Here is an 18,421-nt window from a genome sequence, read left to right as displayed (position 1 = left end):
CTTCTCTGACCACACCCTTCCCCATCAGTGAGTACCTACTATGTGCTGAATGCCAAGTGCTGAGGATCCAGAAGATAAAGACCTAGCTTAGCCCTCCAGGATCTAGCCATTGTTTTCATAGTCTTTATAGTCAGAACTGAATGGAGAAAAATGTTCAAGTCATGCATGTGTAGAGATGTGAAGCTAGGCTGGGCTGTTTTACCCAACTAGATGTAATGAGTTCTGGCTTAGTCTATTCTCCTATGAAGTCTATTTCCCTATTACAGTCATTCCAACTGTCTTGACCTGCTGATGTATGATGGGCTCTGCTGTGTATTTAGAAAAACACTACTCTGAAAGATATCAGCCTAGAGGGAGGCAATGAAGACATAACTATAAAACAATTTATAAATATAGCCACAGAGTATGTACAAAAGATACAGAACCCCAAGGGAGATATATAGGGCTAGGACCACCCTTTTCCACACTCTTTGTGCCACACAGTATGAGACTCATGCCATGCTTCCTGTGGTGTGACTGTGGGCCCTGTCTCTCCATGCATTTCTTGTTGTGTCTCCAATCTATTCTCATCTTCTATTTTCTACATTGTGGGTAGACTGCCTTTGGTCACCCCAAGTCAGGAAATCATCCCTTAGTGCAGAGAGTGGACTCACCAGGGACAGACCAGAGTCTCCCTTCCAGCTCAGTTTCAATTTGTGAATGTTCTCAGTTGTACAACAGTAGCCATGCACAGGAAGGACTCCCCATGGATGACTTTATTTCATCAAGTTCTGCCTCCTTGTTTCTTTCTGGCTCAGCACTGCAAGTCCTGAGTGAGAAAGTAGGGAACACATTCCAGAGGCACAGAACTGGGCAGTAAGTGACTAGACAGAGGGGCAGTAACTGCTTGAGGGTTCAGAATGAAAATGTAACCTGTGGAGTGATGTATCTGCAATGCCTGGGATTCATTCTTCCCATGAGCCTGGGCCCAAGTCCCAGAAAAGCAGTCTGAGGAACGGCAGGTGCCCCTGAGCCCTGCAGGATCTCACTCACACCAGTGGTTCCATGACCAACCCAGGCAGAGACCCAGGAAAGAGAAGGCAGCTGAGTAACCCCAAAGGGAACCGGAATTAATAGCATAGAATATTTACCTTCCATGAACATGCCTGGCAGCACTATGGGGCTGGGGAATGCTGTGGACAGGCAAGTGCTCCAGAGTGGGGGGAGGGGCTAGACGACACACCCAGGAGTTGCCACTTAATGTGTGCTCTCCAGAGATCACACAAGACAGGGGAGAATGAGATGAAACCCCAGACTTTGGGAAATTTGCATTCACTGCATAGCCATGTGGGGCCTCAGTTTCTACATTGGCCAAAAGAGGCATAAGAACCTACCTGCTAAGGTTGCCATGAGGATGGACAGGAGGGTGGACAGATACACTCTGGCTCACTGGTCCACATGGGTTATCCTTATAACTGTGGGCGGGCGCTGTTCACACCACCTGTGAGTCTATCTGTAGTCTACTTCCTTCCCTCTCAACACGCATTGGGGTAGAATGGAAGTCCTTCTGTCTAGTTTTGCCTTCTTCTCAACATGGCTTTTAAGAGGTTATAGCAACTGGGAGAACTAAATTCTCCTCCTTAATCTGTACCCAGGAGCCTTCCCTGAGGTCAGCTGGCTGCCCAGGCCTTTCTTCAGGAGCTCCAACAACAGGGCAGAATATCCCACCTCCCGTTGCTGACACACCAGGGGCCCAAACTCCCTAAGCAATGCCATGTAAGATGGTGGAATGTCTGAGCACAGGACAAGAGGGAGAAAACACTCCACAGAACTTACAGGGGTGACTTTCAAGTGTGACAGCTCTTGATTCATGGAACAGTGACAGAAAATGCACTTGGGTCAAAGGATCACCAGCCTATAATTCACACCACCAGAGGAACTAGGATACAAGGTGTATTCTAAGAGATTCATATAAAGTCCCTCACAGAACTGGGAAGGGACAAGTCCCTCAGAGCTCAGGGGAAGTGGGGGGGGGGGCAGCAAATGGAGAGAGAAGTAGGAGAAAATGAGGGGGAGGATAGGAAAACATGTGCGACCAGGAAGATTGAGCCTGGTTAGGAATAGAAGACAGGAAAGAGGGAGAGAGAGAGAGAGAGAGAGAGAGAGAGAGAGAGAGAGAGAGAGAGAGAGAGAGAGAACATAAAAGAGGGAGCCAAAATTGGTTTGAAGATAAAATTGAACACAAAGAAAGGTCTAGAGAACTACAAGACTGCCGCCAACTAACAATTTGAGCTTCAGTGGAAAGGCTATCATAAATGCCCTTCCTGGAGAGTGAGATCAACAACTAACTTCTCCATGGAGCCCTCAACTAATGCCTGTTGGAAACAGGATCAAACACCTATACATAAACACTGAGTCGAACTAGAACCCAGATGCAGTTGGAGAGGACAAGACCAGGCTGCAGAAACACATAGCGACAGCTTACCTGAACAAGGAGGAGCTAACGGGCCACCAGACTGATAGCTGGGAAGCCAGCATGGGACTCAGGCCCCCCTGAATATGGGTCTCAGTCAGAAGGACTGAGCAGTCTAAGGGACCTCAGACAGTGGAGCCAGGATGTATCCCTGGTGCACAAAAGGACTTTGCAAACACATTTCCCATGGAGGGATAACTGCCTTAATCTAGAGACAGGAGAGAAGCCCTAGTCCCTACTTCACATGACCTTTCAGATCTACATGACCCCAACTGGATGGCATTCCCCCTACATATGGAATTGGGGTGGGGGGATGGGAGGGGAGGGTGGTTGGCGTGCATGTGAGAGGGCAGAGAGGGTAAAAGGGAGGGAAGGAGGGAGGGAGGGAAGGAGGGAGGGAAGGAGGTAGGGAGGGAATAAGGGAGAGGGAACTGGGATCGACATGTAAAATAATAAATTAAATTAAAAAAAAATGCTTTGACTCCAAAATTTAAGTTGAAGGACAAGTTCCCGGGGAAAAGGATTTTCCCCAGTATTTTTGTTTCCACAGAAAATGAAAAGATGTGGATTCCTTCCAGACTAATGTGGTTTGATCACGCCAGACCGCTTGAAACAGAGTACGAAGTGATCCTACATTCCAAACAGCTGGACAAAGCAGCCCTACAGACTACAGCCAGGATTTCTGAATCTTCTTCGAATCCCCCATGACAGCGCCCCTTACCAGCAGGAAGTAGTTTGGAAAGAACAACGCCCAAATTCCCAAATATTGTGTATAAATGTTTGTTTTCATTTAATTGGACTTTGTTATATAAAATAAAAAAAATAAAAAATAAATAAATAAAAATACATAAATTAAAAAAAAAAAAAAGAAAATGCACTTGGGGAATTAACTCGCAACTAACATCCTGATCAAGTCCATGGTCACCACTGGATGTCCAGACTTAGAGAGGAAGCACTTAATGCAGAGGGTTAGAAATCATGTCTATCCAAAAAGTTACTGCTGCCTTCCTCCCTCCTTCCCTCCCTCCCTCCCTCCCTCTCTCCCTCCCTTTCCTCCCTTCCTTCCTTCCTCTTTCCCTCCTTCCCTCCCTCCCTCCCTTTCCTCCCTCCCTCCCTTCCCTCCCTCCCTCCCTTTCCTCCCTTCCTTCCTTCCTATTTCTTTCCTTTTTAAGTTTTTTGTTTGTTTGTTTTTCCTGTTTTAAAGCAAATGGCCACCAGGAAGAGCTCCTCAGGACAGAGTAGCAGTGACTCAATAACCCAACAACCCTGGGCTTAGACTCAGCACAGGAGCTCTGGTCACTTTTAAGAAGCTGAGCTGTGTTGCTTTATTAAGGAAAAAGAAAAGGAAAATGAGTGGCCAGGCATTGCATCAGAAGCCGCCGGTTCTTGGGGAGAGCCAAACAAAGGGTGGAAGGCCACTTCAGCCAATTTATTGCTGGTTTCCAATCCGATGGCTGGCTCTTGTCCTCTCTGGTTTTTGTAATGGGCCAGTTTTCCTGGAATATGCTTTTATTGAACTCCCAAAGGCTGGATTTTTTTATGCAGATGAATTCATGATTTCAAAGACTCTTTGAAGCTGGCAAAACATTCTGTTATTTCCAAGAGTTATTACTGCTGAAATACGGGCATAGCCTGGGAGGTCAGTCTGTAATCTTGTTTAGATCCTTTTAAATTTAGAAACTTTACAGTGGCTTAAAAATAGATCCCATTTGTGTACTTTTCCCTCCTTTCATCCCTACTTGGAGGGTTGCTCAGTCATTCTGACCCAGCCCAGACATGGGCCCAAGAGATTCAAGGAGTCTGCTGGACCATAACAAATACCATCTCTAATGAGTCTCGGGGTGATGTTAGTCATAGGAGTATACAGAGTTGCTCATTACCCTGCAGAGTAAGTTCTAGAACTAAGAGCAAAGGATGCCACTAAGCCCAGTGAATGGTAGTAAATGTGCTCATATTGGCAGCAAATGGATCATGAGTGTAAAAGCTGCCCAGTGGTGCTCTTGAGGATGCCTGAAACCCCACCGTAGGTGTATGTGTGGCTGAGGAGAGATGACAGGACTCAGGTCCAAAGAAGCTTGCACTGCACACCATCAAATGGTCGATGAGGATTGCACTGATTATAGAAGACCATTGTTTCCCTGGCACTGTGTGCCAGCATTCCTACGCTCAGCAATGGGGACACCGAGGATGTCCCCGTCATGGTTACTTACCTTCATGAACATGCTGAATCCAGTTTTAAGGAGATCAGTGAGGCCTGAGGATGTATGTTCAATGTCAATGGGATCTGGCCTCTCAGGATTAAATATTTCTTCCACAACCTGTTTCAACAGTGGCTTATAGGATGCCTGGAAAGACAGAACACTGCTGTGAACAAAAGCCCTTGTTTACAGTGTCTGGAGACAGTTTGAGCTACATCAAAGGAAGTAAAGTGAGCTTAGTTTGATACTGAACAATAGCTGTGATTTTGTGTGTGCAAGGTTATATAACAACCTTGAGTCTTTAAAAACATTTTTATTAATTCTTTGAAAATTTCATATAATGCCTTTTGATCATATTTACTCCAACTCCACTTTTTAATTTCTTCCAGAGCTGTCCTCTTCTTCCTACCCTCTAACTTTTGTGCCTTTTTATTATTAATTTAATATCATAGGAATTCCAACTTGTGTTCATAAAGTTCCCTAGTACTGCCCTGCCTCTCTAGTCTCTTCTGTAACTAAATGTCCCTCAACAGAGCTATAGTGATAGTAGGACCAAATGCTCAATCTAGATTTAAAGTGACAATTTTATGTAGGAAGTACTGTAGAAAGTCTTGTCGCTTGATATAAACATGAAGATGGTCTCTAAACATTCTTAGACTCATCCCCTCTGCTTGGAATGTGACTGTTTATTTGCAATGGCTGTCAACATTCAAGCTAACCCCCTTCTCCCACAGTGCTCAACTCCATGTAGGACTATGTCAGACAAAGAAGCTAAGATGACAGACAGATGGAATGTGACTTAGGTTGGGGTGGAACCGGGCCACAGAGCACCCCAGGCATATCTGTAGGATAAGGGCCATGTTAGATCACAGCACCTCTGCTTTGATGGATGGCGTTGAGCACTTTCCTTTTCTGTGACCTAAATACCCTGCAGACCCATATTTAGTTCTGCCTGGAGGCACTGTCTCACTGACCTCTTCCCTGACTTCTGGCTGGAAAGTCCTTCCTGAGTCTTCTTTTCTCACACACTGAGTCACCTTCCTCCAATCCCACTGCTGCCCTTGCTGTCCCACACTCATCTGGCCGTGCATCTGGGAGGTTCAGCACAAAGGCGGTGTCTCCCCTCCCCACACTTTCTGATCCATAATGACTCCAAGAAAGTCAGCTTCTAACAGGGCACTGATGAGAGGCAGTCTGTCTTGAGCTCTGTGTAGCTCTTTACACAGGGCAAACACAAGATGCCGTAACCATGGTTATAGGTATGCAGTATACTGCCCTGTCTCTAGCTTGTTCTTGCTTTTCTTAAAGGAATCCTGAGTTATTTCCCCCATATTCTAAGTCTCTTAAAATATCTCAGAAATGAAACAACACCAAGTATCACCACACACTAACTGGACAGTGTGACTACTGTACACTGAGAAATCCCATGATTAATGATCATGCTCAGTGAGCATTGGGCACAGATAAAGCTATAGGCTAACCCTGCTTATTGCCAGAGGAAGTCAGATTAAAATTAAATCAATACAGGTTTTCTTTTAAAGATTTTATTTATGTGTACATGCATTCAGGGGTCAGGGTGGGAGGTGTGTATGGGTCCTTGGAGTTACAGGCATTTGTGAGTAACCTGACCAAGATAAATTCTGGAAGACTCAGACGGGAAAAAAAAAAAAAAAAAAAAAAAAAAAACCTAGAAGTCTGAAAACATACTTTTGATTTGGCCATGGGGTATCAGATACTCTCAGGCTGGTTGGGGAGAACACTTTTTTAATCAATGCAATATGTAATTTGATAGTACCTATCAAAACTCAAACTGCATGTGACACAGAAATTCTACTCCTAGCAATTTATTTTTTGGCTATGTTCATGCATGGACATGCATTCAGAAACTCCCATTTATTATTTGAAGTAAAGAAAGATTAAAAGCCACCATCTTAAGTACTGTTCGATTGTTGTAAAGAGACACCAAGACCATGATAATAGGTATAAAAAGGCATTTAATTGGGGCTGGCTTACAGGTTCCAAAGTTTAGGCTATTATCATGATGGGAGGAGCATGGCAGCTGAGAGTTCTACATCCAGATCCACAAGCAGCAGGAAGAGAGAGAGAGAGAGAGAGAGAGAGAGAGAGAGAGAGAGAGAGAGAGAGAGAGAGAGACTGGTCCTAGTGTGGACATTAGGAGCCCCTAAGTGCACCTCCAGAGACACATTTCCTCTAACAAGGCCACACCTCCTAATCCCTGTCATTAAGGAGTAGTGCTGTACTCTCTAAGGACCAAGTATTCAAATCTGGGGGCTGTTCCTATCCAAACCACCCGGGCCCTCAAGAGCCCAGCAACAGGGACATGTTTAATAAGTGAGGGATGTTTATAGGGAGGAGTGTTGGGAACATGACAAGGGAGGGCCTGTGGTGACAGGGTTAAGGCATGTGAGTGTGTGGTGGGGTAGCTATTATACAAAGTGACAGGGAGAATATGACAGCTTGTAGCTGCTGAATATGGAAAACAAATGTGCTAGCAACATCTATACCAACAGTGATTGAAGGGTGGGTGCCAGGCACAGAGACAGGGGAAACTTTGTGTTGTGGGCTTTTTGTTTTTCTAAAGCAAACCATCAATACAAACAGGTCAGTTTGCTTATTAAAATGAGATTGGGGTGAAGCACACTAAAATGTTAATCCTGGGCTCAGGAAGGAGCAGGTATCTGTTTTCTTTCTACATTTCTCTAAATTAATAAATCTTCTTACGGATTTGTATAATAATGATCAAATAAAAATTTTAAGTAAAGCCCAAACAAACAAGCCTTTAATCCCATGAACTCTCTCCCTCAAATGAACAGTATGGGGTGAACTAGCCCACCATCAGAGCCCTTCTGCCCCATTCTTCTCCTAGGCGCTCAACCTTTAAAGCCCCTCCCTTAGGACGGTCCTCAGGGAGTACTCTGAGGTACTATCATCCAAAAGCACACAGCTGCTCCTCAGTAAGCTAATTGCTGTGTTTTCTTTGCTGTGACTGAAGGAAGAGCTGAGAAGAAGCCACTGCTGGTCGGTGAGGCTGACTCTGCCTCCCAGCTCAGGGGATCCAGGGTACCGTGACAATGAGGCCGTGAGCAGGAGGCGGTCAGAAACAGTCTACTGGAGGCACTGGGTTGGCTGTTCCACGTTCATTCCACCTGGTTCTTAGAAGGCAGGACTGTTGGCACTCACATCCAGGTGGGCTTTCCCTACTTCCTTAGCTAATCTTCCCTAGAAAAGCCCTCACAGACACCCCCAGAGATGTGCCTCCCTAATGCCCCAGAGCCTACTAATCCAATCAAGTTGTCCGTCACATTAATCATTACAGCACCAGACTCAGTTTTCAGTCAGGTACCTTATCAATCAACTAAAAGACCATCCTTCAGCTTGCTCTATAGCTGGCGGTGGCTACATTTCCAGTTTCTGGGCAAAGAGCCATGAGCAGAAGGATCCCGCAGGGCTTTCAGAAGCATGCCTTTTTAAATGGACACCTATCTCTGTCTTCCATTTCTGTTTCGCTGCACATAGCACAGGGTACTCCTAAGAGGCCACACAGCAGAGACAGAATAAACTGGTGATGACCTACAGGGCTGCTATAACCTCGGCAGACAGTCTAGTGAGGCACTTCATGTGAGAAATAAACCTCACATGATTAAGTGACTAGTCTCCAGATCACTGTTACTTGCAACTGAATGAAATGCCGATACAAAGTATGAAGGCAATAAAAGACGGAAAGGACAAGTCCTTCCTTTGAAGAGCTAATAGTTATTTGTTTGCTTGGTTTATATAAAGCTGACTATATAAAGCAACTTCAACAAGAACAACAGAGAAATACATACAGGCTACCCCATGAAGAGAGAGAGAGAAGCTGAGTTGTGGTGGCACACGCTTTTAATCCCAGCACTCAGAAGGCAAAGGCAGGCTGATCTCTGAGTTCAAGGTCTACAGAGTTTTAGGACAGCCAGGCCTACATAGAGAAACTTTGCCTCAAAAAACAACAGAGGGAAAGCAGGAGGACAGAGAGAGAGAGAGAGAGAGAGAGAGAGAGAGAGAGAGAGAGAGAGAGAGAGAGAGAGGCAGGCAGGAGGGTGGCAGGGAAGGAGAGAGAGGGCAAAGATTACTCCATGACCTATACAAAATGAAGAAAGGTTGTTGCTGTCCATAGGGTCTGCCTACTACAGAAAGAAAGAGCAGTGGTTCAGGGGAGGGTTCAGCCCCTGGTCAGGGTGGTTCTGACCCCAAGCAGAAGCACTGCACTGTGTTCCTCTTTCCAAAGCTAGGGGTGATGGATTGTTCTTAAACTCTAGCATGGACAGGGGATTAGTAGAAAGCATAGAATTTTTAGAGAAAGCAAGAACACTCGAGGATGGATTGCACCTCCCCTCCCTTTTCTCTCCTTGGTCTCCTTTTTTTTTTTTTTTTTTTTTTTTTTTTGCTGTGAGGCTAAGTGCTAGCTGTGCTTGCCAGCTGGGCTGGGCTCTCTTGGAGCAGGTTTGAAGGCACCACCGTTATTCTTGAGTCTTTGTGATACCCATGTACTACTGGGAAGGTCAAAAATCTTTTTTATTTATTTAAGGTAATGAGTGGGTGATTACTTAGCATGTATAAATAATTAAAAGTACAAGATAGCTAAGACACCACACAAATCCAGAAGAGCCATATACACACCTTTCTCTACTGTCTGACACGCTCATGACATGAATCTCTTACAATTGTTTTTGGCTGCAATTTCTCAATTCTATTCTCATATGAATACTTTGGTCTCAGTGTATCTCTTTAGAGATGTGACAGTTACTGAGCTATAAGCCCTTCCTTCTATAAGCAGTTGTGTAAGGCTGGTCTATGACTGCCAGCCACACTTGTGCTTTGCCATCTGAGTCTGACTCTGGTTCAGGGTTGACAGGAGAGGGCTGGCAAAGCAGCAGGGACCAGCAGGCCCCTGCTCCTCCTTGGGGCTCTACTAATGTTAGTAGCTTTTGTTCATCTTTAGGCTGACTTGCAGACTTTTGTTGTGGATCCAACAAATGACCTTTCCAGTATAAGCCATTTATACTTCTCTCTCTCTCTCTCTCTCTCTCTCTCTCTCTCTCTGTCATTTTTACTTGCAGCCAAAACATAGTAAATAAAAGAAGTATTGGTTATTTTAAAAATAAGTTCATATGCTTTGCCACACAAATAACAGATGGGAAAGTTCCCCAATTGTCTATTAGAGCAACAGAGTACAAAGGATTCAAGGCTTGCATGTGTGAAGAGCACATTTTGGGGGGACTGCTTTGGGTAGAAAGTGGTACTTGTCCTTCACCTGCCTGGAAAGTCCCGTTTAAAGTCTCTCAACCAGGGCTCTGCTGATGTGAACCTGCCCCTCCCTCCCAGCCACCCAGGTCATTCATGTCCCCTCCCCCGGACTAAGCATCCCTGACTGTCCTGGAACTTTCCCCCTTGTGAAGCACCATACACTTCTCAGCCACGGGCCAGGAGAAGGTGGCAGGCAGGCATCTCTGGAGTGCCACCTACTTCTTTAGATGTTACAAAGAGTTACAGAGGGTAGAGCAGCTGTGTGGTCTGCTTCAGGGTTAAGCAGTCGTGACTTGTCATTTATTCTGTCACAACTGCTGGGAGCTCTAGGGGTGTGGTGGGCTCTGTGTTTGGCAATCCACTCACCTGTGGTGCCACATGTGATTGGAGGTTAAAGAGAAGGGGGTGTGTGTGGGGGACAGGAGGTACAGAAAGATGTTACCGGCCCAGCATGAGAATGTACCCACTGCCACCTATAATTTGCTGACCAGAATTGGTCACAGGTCCCCATTTATGTGCAAGGGAATCTAGAAAATGTGGTCTTGCTTGTTCCCAGGAGGAAAAGGAAATGGGGTTCAAGAACACACAGCATTGTCTCAGCCATGGATACATTAAAGATGAGATGAAGTAGTTAACTTCTCTCTTTCCTCACTTGTCTGTGTGGACAGAGGATTATTAAACCCTTTGTGCCCTCTGAATAGGAATTTGACTTCTGCTTAACTTTCCAGCTGTTTCCCTGACAACCTGATAAAGAAAGAATGTCAAACTAGGAGACAGGCAAGACTACTAATGGCAGAAATGATCTCTGCATGGTGCACTGCTGTAGACTGGGGGATCTACAAATATTTGATAGACAGCTAGGGCTTCTCCAAGTTGGATGACTCTTGAATAATAATTGGGAGTGTCCCTTTGAGGAATGCTGGAACTATGGAGTTGTGGCTGAGAAATTAGCGCCTACAGAGTATGAGGTTTCCAAGCCAAGAAAAAACTCAGTACCAAGTCAAACAGTTCCCAGATCTCTGTGTGGACTGCACTGAACTTCACGGTGCTCACAAGGACTGTCCCAGCAAAATGGCCACTGCACCTCTTGACTATTTTCTTGTTCTGGGCAGGCTGGTACCAGTGGAGCTGTGACCACAGAGCCAGCCCTGCTGTTAGACCCAGGATGCACAACCCTCGTGTTATGATTAGGGGCTTATGAAGATGCCTTCACTTATAAAAATAACAGATGGGAGGAAGAATGTTGAGGTCAGAAGGATGTTTTGGTTTGAAATATTAATATATATATATTTGTCTTTATACCAATTCGCTGATTGGGGGATAACTATAAATATTCTTAGAATAAGATATACATATATAAAAATGAAAATTATATATATATATATGTATATATATAAATATAATAAAAAATAAGTATATAAGCTGGGATTAGTTATCCATTGGGAGAAAACTGCTTTCCTGTCTCCTAGCAGCCATCAACTGGGATGGGACTCTGTGTCCACTGCAGTTTGTTTTTAAGGACAAACTGGGCTAAAAAAATGTTATGCTCAAAGAAAGTATGAAAAACAAAATATTCATGTGTATCTCTTGTTAGTTCTGTGGTAGAGATAAGGTGTGGTTGTGTCTGGAAGCCTTAGCTGAGCTCAGGTGCACAGTGATTTCTAACATTAAATATTATGGTCTAACTCCAATATCTTTGGACTTTGGTATCTGTTGCCAAGGAGACCTGAATCAGTGCCCAGTCCCAACTCATCCAGGAGGCTGCTGATTTTGCTCTGTTGGCTGGTGCTGCATCTGAAGAAGCACACTTCTTTCTTTACTGCACATGACTCCATACACCAGCATCTTAGGAAAACTGGCCTCATGGAGAATGATCAGCTTGTTTCAACCCAATGCTGCACAGGGAAACATCTGTTCTGAAATGCTGGTGGATTTGTGAGGCAATTCCATGCTTATTTATCTTGCTTTTAGTGAGACTACGATCTTTTTCTTCCTTTCATCTTTTTAAAGGAAATGGTTTGTTTGAAGATAAAAAGTGTTTCAATTTATCCATCCATCCATCCATCCATCCATCCATCCATCCATCCGTCCGTCCACCCATCCTTCCTTATATCCAGAAGCAAACTGTTCCTTAAAACACTGAATGCAGATTTTTTTTTTTTTTTAACTTCAACATGAAGAAATGAAAGCCAAGCTTACTAGAAAATTTCCTTGAATTCAGACTCCAGTTACAAGTGTCTTCAGAACAATGTCAGGCTTCCCGGTCCTTAATTTAGTTCTGTTTGGTGCCAGTTTTTCCCCACAAAATGTAGTTGAACAGGCTTGGGGTTGGGTGGATATTAATACAAACAAGAGGGAGAACAGAGGTTGGCTTAGGATATGGACAGCTGCTGGCCAAAGTTGGGAAGTGTTGACTAAAGAGACGGGCCCAGTGGATGCTCAGAGAGCCTGACTTTCCTCCTGAGGCTTAGACTTTCTTGTTCAGCTGCCAAGGGCACAGAAGAAGCCCACATGGTGCTTCATTGGCTCCAGACTCTGTCTTGAAGACTTACGTGCCAACAGCTGTCATCATTCTGGAGCCAGATGACATTTGACTGGAAAAGCCTATGAGCTCTGTGCCCCTGAGACATTGCTAATATCCCCCTGATGAGGCATATGGCACATCAAATTCTATATCACAGGGGAAGGAATCTGGGAAGCATACGATGGGAATGGAGCAGGGGTATGAAGACCCAGGTTCAGGCACCTGGGGTGGGGTGGGAGGCGCTTAGAACTATGGTCTACAGGGACAATCCCTAAACCCAACCTTATCACACAAGCAAATGTCAGCAGTGATGTCCTAATGGAGGGACATCGTTCTGTCCTGGGTAGGCTATTGTTACTGGTCTGTGACCAAAGAGCCAGTGTGTCCTTTAGGTGGCAGACGATAGCGTCATAGGTCCATGTTATTTTAGAGTCTCATGAAAAAAGCCTTAGTGTATGTTTTTTTGTTTGTTTGTCTTTTTCAACAGGAGGAAAAAAAAAGAAATTGCAGCTCAAAGTCATGTTTTGATCTAAAAATGGTGCCTTTTCTGGGTGGCTCTTTATTTTTCATGATGTTACTACAAGTACTTACACAGTCAAGTTTATATGTCTGAGGCCATCACAAAAGTTGGACTGGCATTAATTCTCCAAATTCTTAGCACATCTTTGGGAGAGAGTGTCCCTCTTCAGGGAAGGAATTATCCACAGAGAGGTAAAGTGACTTGCCCGACCTCACACAGGAAGGGGCATGGCTGGGCCATGAACCCAGGTACTGACCTCTCCCCAGGTGTCTGCCTACCAACCCAGAAGGGGCAAGTGCACACAATACTCACAGGTGCACAGGGAGCAGAAGAGCTGCTTCCAGTCACATGCTAAGTCCTTCCAGTCCTTGTCCCCATTTCCACACTGTCCAGACTGGATCGCTTGTGGGTGTGCAGTCCGGATCCTGCTCTGCCTCTTCCAGAGACCTGATCATTTCTTTCATAAGTCACGCTCACCTTCAAATGAGGGAGTGCTACCTGCCCTATGCACATGAGCCACAACTGACCTAAGGGAAGCAGATAAAGATGAAGTAAAAGGTGCCTCCAGTGCCAGTGGGGAAATGAGTGGCTCAGCATGAGCATGGGTGCATCTAAGCCAGAGAGAAGGCACGAAGAAGGAGCCTGGTACTGTAGGACCTCAAGACTCAGGGCAGGGGCCAGAGCACAGGGGCACATGGGGATAGGAATCTAGGGCAAAACCAGGGGTCGTCCTGTCCTGGGTGTGTTGGGACATCTCAATTAGATTCTGTGTGGTGATAACATATTTCTGGTCGAAAGCCTATGTTTTCCCTGACACTATGGGACCAAAGACCAAATTGGAAGAAGTGACAATCAGAAATCTGCCTAGTGTGGTACGTAGCTTTCTGCTGCTGTGAAAAACACCCGAGAAGGCAACCTGAGGGAAGATTGGGGCTGTTCTCTGGCTTGTGATGAGGTGGCTCATTATGGCAGATGTGTGAGGTGGCAGAGATACTTACATTTTGGTAGCCAGAAAGTGGGGTGGGGTGGAATCCTATGGTTTTCATGTATCTTTCAAGGCCACACTCCCAATAACCTGTTTCCTTCAATGAGGCTTCACCTCCTAAAGTCTTCACCTCTCAGTGACACCATCAGGGATGGACCAAGTCTACAGCACAAGTGCATTTAGGGACATTGAAGGCCAAACCAGAAACCTTGCCAAATCCTACCTATCTTCAGAGCCAGCATGGTTCACCTCAAGCTCTAGTCTATATCTGTAGTTTCTCACTTCTCTTCCTTGCCCTTGTACTCAGATTCAGCCTCTGACCTGAATAAAGACTATACATTACACTGAAGATGCACCCACAAATGTTCCCTGAATAGAGACCACACATTGTTACACTCAAGATGAACCCCACAAATGTTTAAAGAGCACCTCCCCTTACGCCTATGCTGCCTCTAGTCCCTGAAGATATGACAGTGGACAAAACACATCAGAATCCCTTGCTCTCATGGGAATCAATAGGTATAATTTTAAAATTCTTTAAATTAACAATTTGGAAAGCCAAAAACTGGCCACAAAGATCTGTAACCCTGTCTAAGGGGTTTGCTCCAGGTAAACAGAGGGTCTGGTCTGAGAGAGGTGAAGTGACTTGCCCAGTGTCACACAGTAGGAGGCACAGCATTGCTCCTTGACCTTCCGTCTCTAGCGCTCACAAGTCTATTTATTACATTTCTCCCTAAACTTTTAAAGATTTCCTAAACATACACTTCCATATACTTTTTATTTTATATGTTGTTATATCTTTTACAAAATTTGAATAATCTTTTGCAGAGAGAGTCATGATGTTTTTTTCTCTCCCAAGGCTGGAACTCCCCAAGAAGCAGAGGCAGAGGCAGAGGCAGAGGCAGAGGCAGAGGCAGAGGCAGAGGCAGAGGCAGAGGCAGAGGCAAGGATTCAAAAGCAGCTGTGTGCAGCAAACCTGCCTCTGTTTCATTTATTTCTCTTTCCTTGCTGTGGAGCATTTCACTATGCTTACATTACTTCTAATTTAGCCTTCACAGTGTGAGCTCATTACCCCGAACATCCCCATTTGTCGCTCGACAATACTGGGGAGTTCTGCTGCGTGTGTTGATGTCACCAGCTTACTATGAGGGGAAATATATGCAGCATGGAAAACTTCATTTCCAGAAAGTCATGCCTGTAGGACAGAGTCCTGAGGCCTGCAGAAATGACAGCACTGGCAGTGGGGAGACAGAATCTGGGTGGTTAGTTCATCACTGTCCTTATCACACCCATGATTCATAGCTAATATATGTTTATGTGAAGTTGGCCAAATCAGTGCCCCGTGATGGTCATAAAATGGAAAAGACCTCATTAATTTTGTGGTTTATTTTCTCTGCCAACTATTGTAGCCATTTCCCTTCTGGCATTCTCTAGTTTAAATTTCATCATATATCATCAGTTTCAGCATGTCTTTTGGAACTAGTCCACAACACAGTATTTAGAATTGTTGATTTTTTTTTAAAGTGATAAAATTACACATCGTTTGGTGATCTGAGTGACATGATCTATATTCTGTGGTGGTAGTGTTCTCAGATTTAAAAAAAAAAAAGGGGGGGGGAAGAGGGAAGAAACTCTATGAATGCCAAACTCTATGGTCTTGATATCTTGGTGGATGATTTTGAATGGCTTTCAGTACCTTTAATCAATACTTCTAGAACCTCTCTCAGAACCAAGGTACATAGTGTTGGCTGCAAAGACTGCCACCTGTCCTTGGCTACTGTATAAATGTGGTACATTACTCTCCTTCGGAACTAGGACAGTGCTCCTCACTGTGAAAGCAAGGAGGAGACCAAGGCCAGGAGTGGTCATCAAGTGTCAGCTACTGGAGGAACACACAGGACAAAAAATTGAGGTTCTGTTGGGTTGTCATGGGGAACATTAGCTTATCTCTATAAGCACTTAAACAGTCATCACCCCAAGATGAGTTCCTCACTCTCACAGCTCCCTACTGTCAGTATTCAGGCATCTGTACTGGCCTGCCCTTGGGGTTCTGACAGGGTACACCCTCAGCTGCAGCCACTAAGAGCACCACCTGTGCATATTCACTACATTCCCCTTTAAAAAGGCCTGTCCACTTCCCATCTCTCTCTCTGTTCGACTCTCTCTGTCTCACTGCCCCCTCTTTCCTCTTGTGCTGCTCCTGTCTCAGGAGGCTGGTCTCCACTCTCCCCTTTCCCCGTTTTATGATCCTTTCCTCTCCCCCCCCAAAGCCCTCTGCTTGAACCTAGTCAAACTGAGTCTTTCTCTTGAGCCACTTTCCTTAAAACACCTACTATAGCACATTAAACTCACCAAGAAGCCTCAATAGATAAGTAGTTTTACCAGAGACATCATGGGAAGTGGAGGAGAAGATTCCCACAGCTATACCCAATGATCTTTCCCATCAAAAACACTTGTTCTTCTACGGAAGCTCATATTTGCTACCAGGATCCTTAGTTCTGACTCTAGATTGACCAGGAGGACCTCCCAGGCTCCAGAGCACTAGGTGTCTTGACTCCCTGTACTTCCCTTGGGAATTCCTGCATGGTCCCCATTTAGGGTTTCACAGAGCTCCCCTCCTTGACACTGGATTGTCATGTCATCTTTCTACTCAGTGGTCAGTCAAAGTATTCTTTGTTGCTTCCCCCACTGTCCTTAGAAAGCTGCAGGGGAATTTCTCTAACAATTTCTTCCTTTGTCACAAACTTCCCTTTTCCTTTCCATAGTCAGTTAAATACTTGCTTTATTCTGATCCTGTATAATGTTGATGCTCTGCTAGCTATAGAAAATTGGAACAGTGTAAGACCAATCCCTCATTTGGAACCAACAAGAGCTGGATCCAAAGGAAAGGCCTTGCCTTGGGCTATAGGCTACCGCTGAGACAGACCCAAGGCTATAAACGGGGGTGATTTCAATTCCAGTTTTCACCAGTTACGTTAAATCTGGGGCACAGATGAACTGAGAGGCTTTCAGACTTAGTGGAGCTCCCCCAAATGGTCCATTACAGGGAACCTGGGAGTCCATCTAGAATGAAATCTGTAGTCTAATGGGGCTGAAGCGAAACTTCCTTGTGGCATGGCCTCCGAGTCCTAAAACACAGCAGGCGACAGGTAGTGAAGACACATACACTCACCTGATGGGTGTGGTTTCCAGGAACATAGACAGATTTAAACTGTCTCATGAGAGTTCTAGCTCCAGCAATCTCCTGGAGAGTCATGAATACATCATTTACGGCGAGTTTCGATTTGGGAAATGTCAGGTTAATTGCAGAGTCACAGCCTGAAATAGTCCAGAGATATTTTCATAAGTGAGAAAATCCTGAAACTAAGTTTTTCTCATGATAGCTTGAACTCAATGTAAGAGTCTGGAATTCCTTTAACCCTACTTTTCCCTGGCTGTTCACTAATGGGGCTGTTTCAATCACCTCTGAGTAATGGGACAAGATGATTATGAATGCTTTTGACACAGAATTGCCTGGCACCACAGCCATTGGCTCTGTCACTAGAATGCAGAGGCTTCATGGATGACAGGCTCTCTAGGGGCTTTGATTCTCAGACACTGCCTTGGAAAACCAAGAGGAACACAAGGAAAATAGCCATGAGCGCTGTGAAGAAACCTGTGTCTGTACTCTGCTGACGGCTTCCAGAAGGACTGACAGCAACATGGAGAAAGAGAACAGAGTCACACCAAGAGTGGAACTAGCTTTGATGGGCAATTTCAACGTGATTGAGTGTGCTACACAAGGTGCCAGGGCCATTTACCGGGGAGCCCAAGCTAATAAAACCATAATGGTGGCAATCACTCTCACCCATCGACCACTGTTCTGTTAGGCATCTATTCAGAAGAGAAATAATCAAGGACAAGACAGACATTCACACAACACAGATGCATTGAGAGCATTCATCCTCAATTCACAGATACACCAGAGAGGTCAGCTCACCACATCTCTTGTGACTATTTCTCCCCTTTAAAGTTGAGGACACTGAAATGCAGTTTTAGGTACTCCTGTGAATAGGTACTGCCACAGCCTTGCCATGGCCATTCAGTCATCCAGGCCTTACCTGTGGGGTCCATAGTGCCTGTGTGCTCTGCTGTCTGTCTGGACCACCTGCCTGCCTGCTTTTCTGTCTGTCTCTGCCTCTATCCCTTCCTGTCTGGGCTTTTTCTGGTTATACCAACTTGTTGGGTCTTCATGTGGGCAGGCTAGAAGTGTTGGGTGCTATATATTCATAGAAACCACCCTTGCTTTCTCTTCACTCATGGGGACAATTCTGAGTGATGGCCTCCACTGCCATTCTGAGGGGCCTCAGCAGGTCTGAGCCCCATCTGCCCCTCAAGAACTTGCTCATTAACATTGTCATCCTTCACCAGAGTGGTCAATGATCAGGCACAGGCAACC

General features: G+C 45.1%; 1 protein-coding gene across 2 annotated transcripts in view; it reads right to left on the bottom strand.

The window, feature by feature from the left end:
- Scfd2 (sec1 family domain containing 2) overlaps positions 1-18,421 on the bottom strand; it is a 319,157-nt gene that overhangs the window by 20,904 nt on the left and 279,832 nt on the right. For both annotated transcript variants that reach the window (XM_051198353.1, XM_051198352.1), the window contains 2 exons: positions 17,156-17,301; positions 4,663-4,797 (listed from right to left, as the gene is read on the bottom strand). In XM_051198353.1, coding sequence (XP_051054310.1) covers positions 4,663-4,797; positions 17,156-17,301 — 281 coding nt within the window. The remainder of the gene's footprint in view (positions 1-4,662; positions 4,798-17,155; positions 17,302-18,421) is intronic.

This window comes from Phodopus roborovskii, unplaced genomic scaffold (genome assembly GCF_943737965.1).
Source record: "Phodopus roborovskii unplaced genomic scaffold, PHOROB, whole genome shotgun sequence".
Taxonomy (NCBI): Eukaryota; Metazoa; Chordata; class Mammalia; order Rodentia; family Cricetidae; genus Phodopus; species Phodopus roborovskii.
This window is presented reverse-complemented; position numbering and strand designations above follow the sequence as displayed.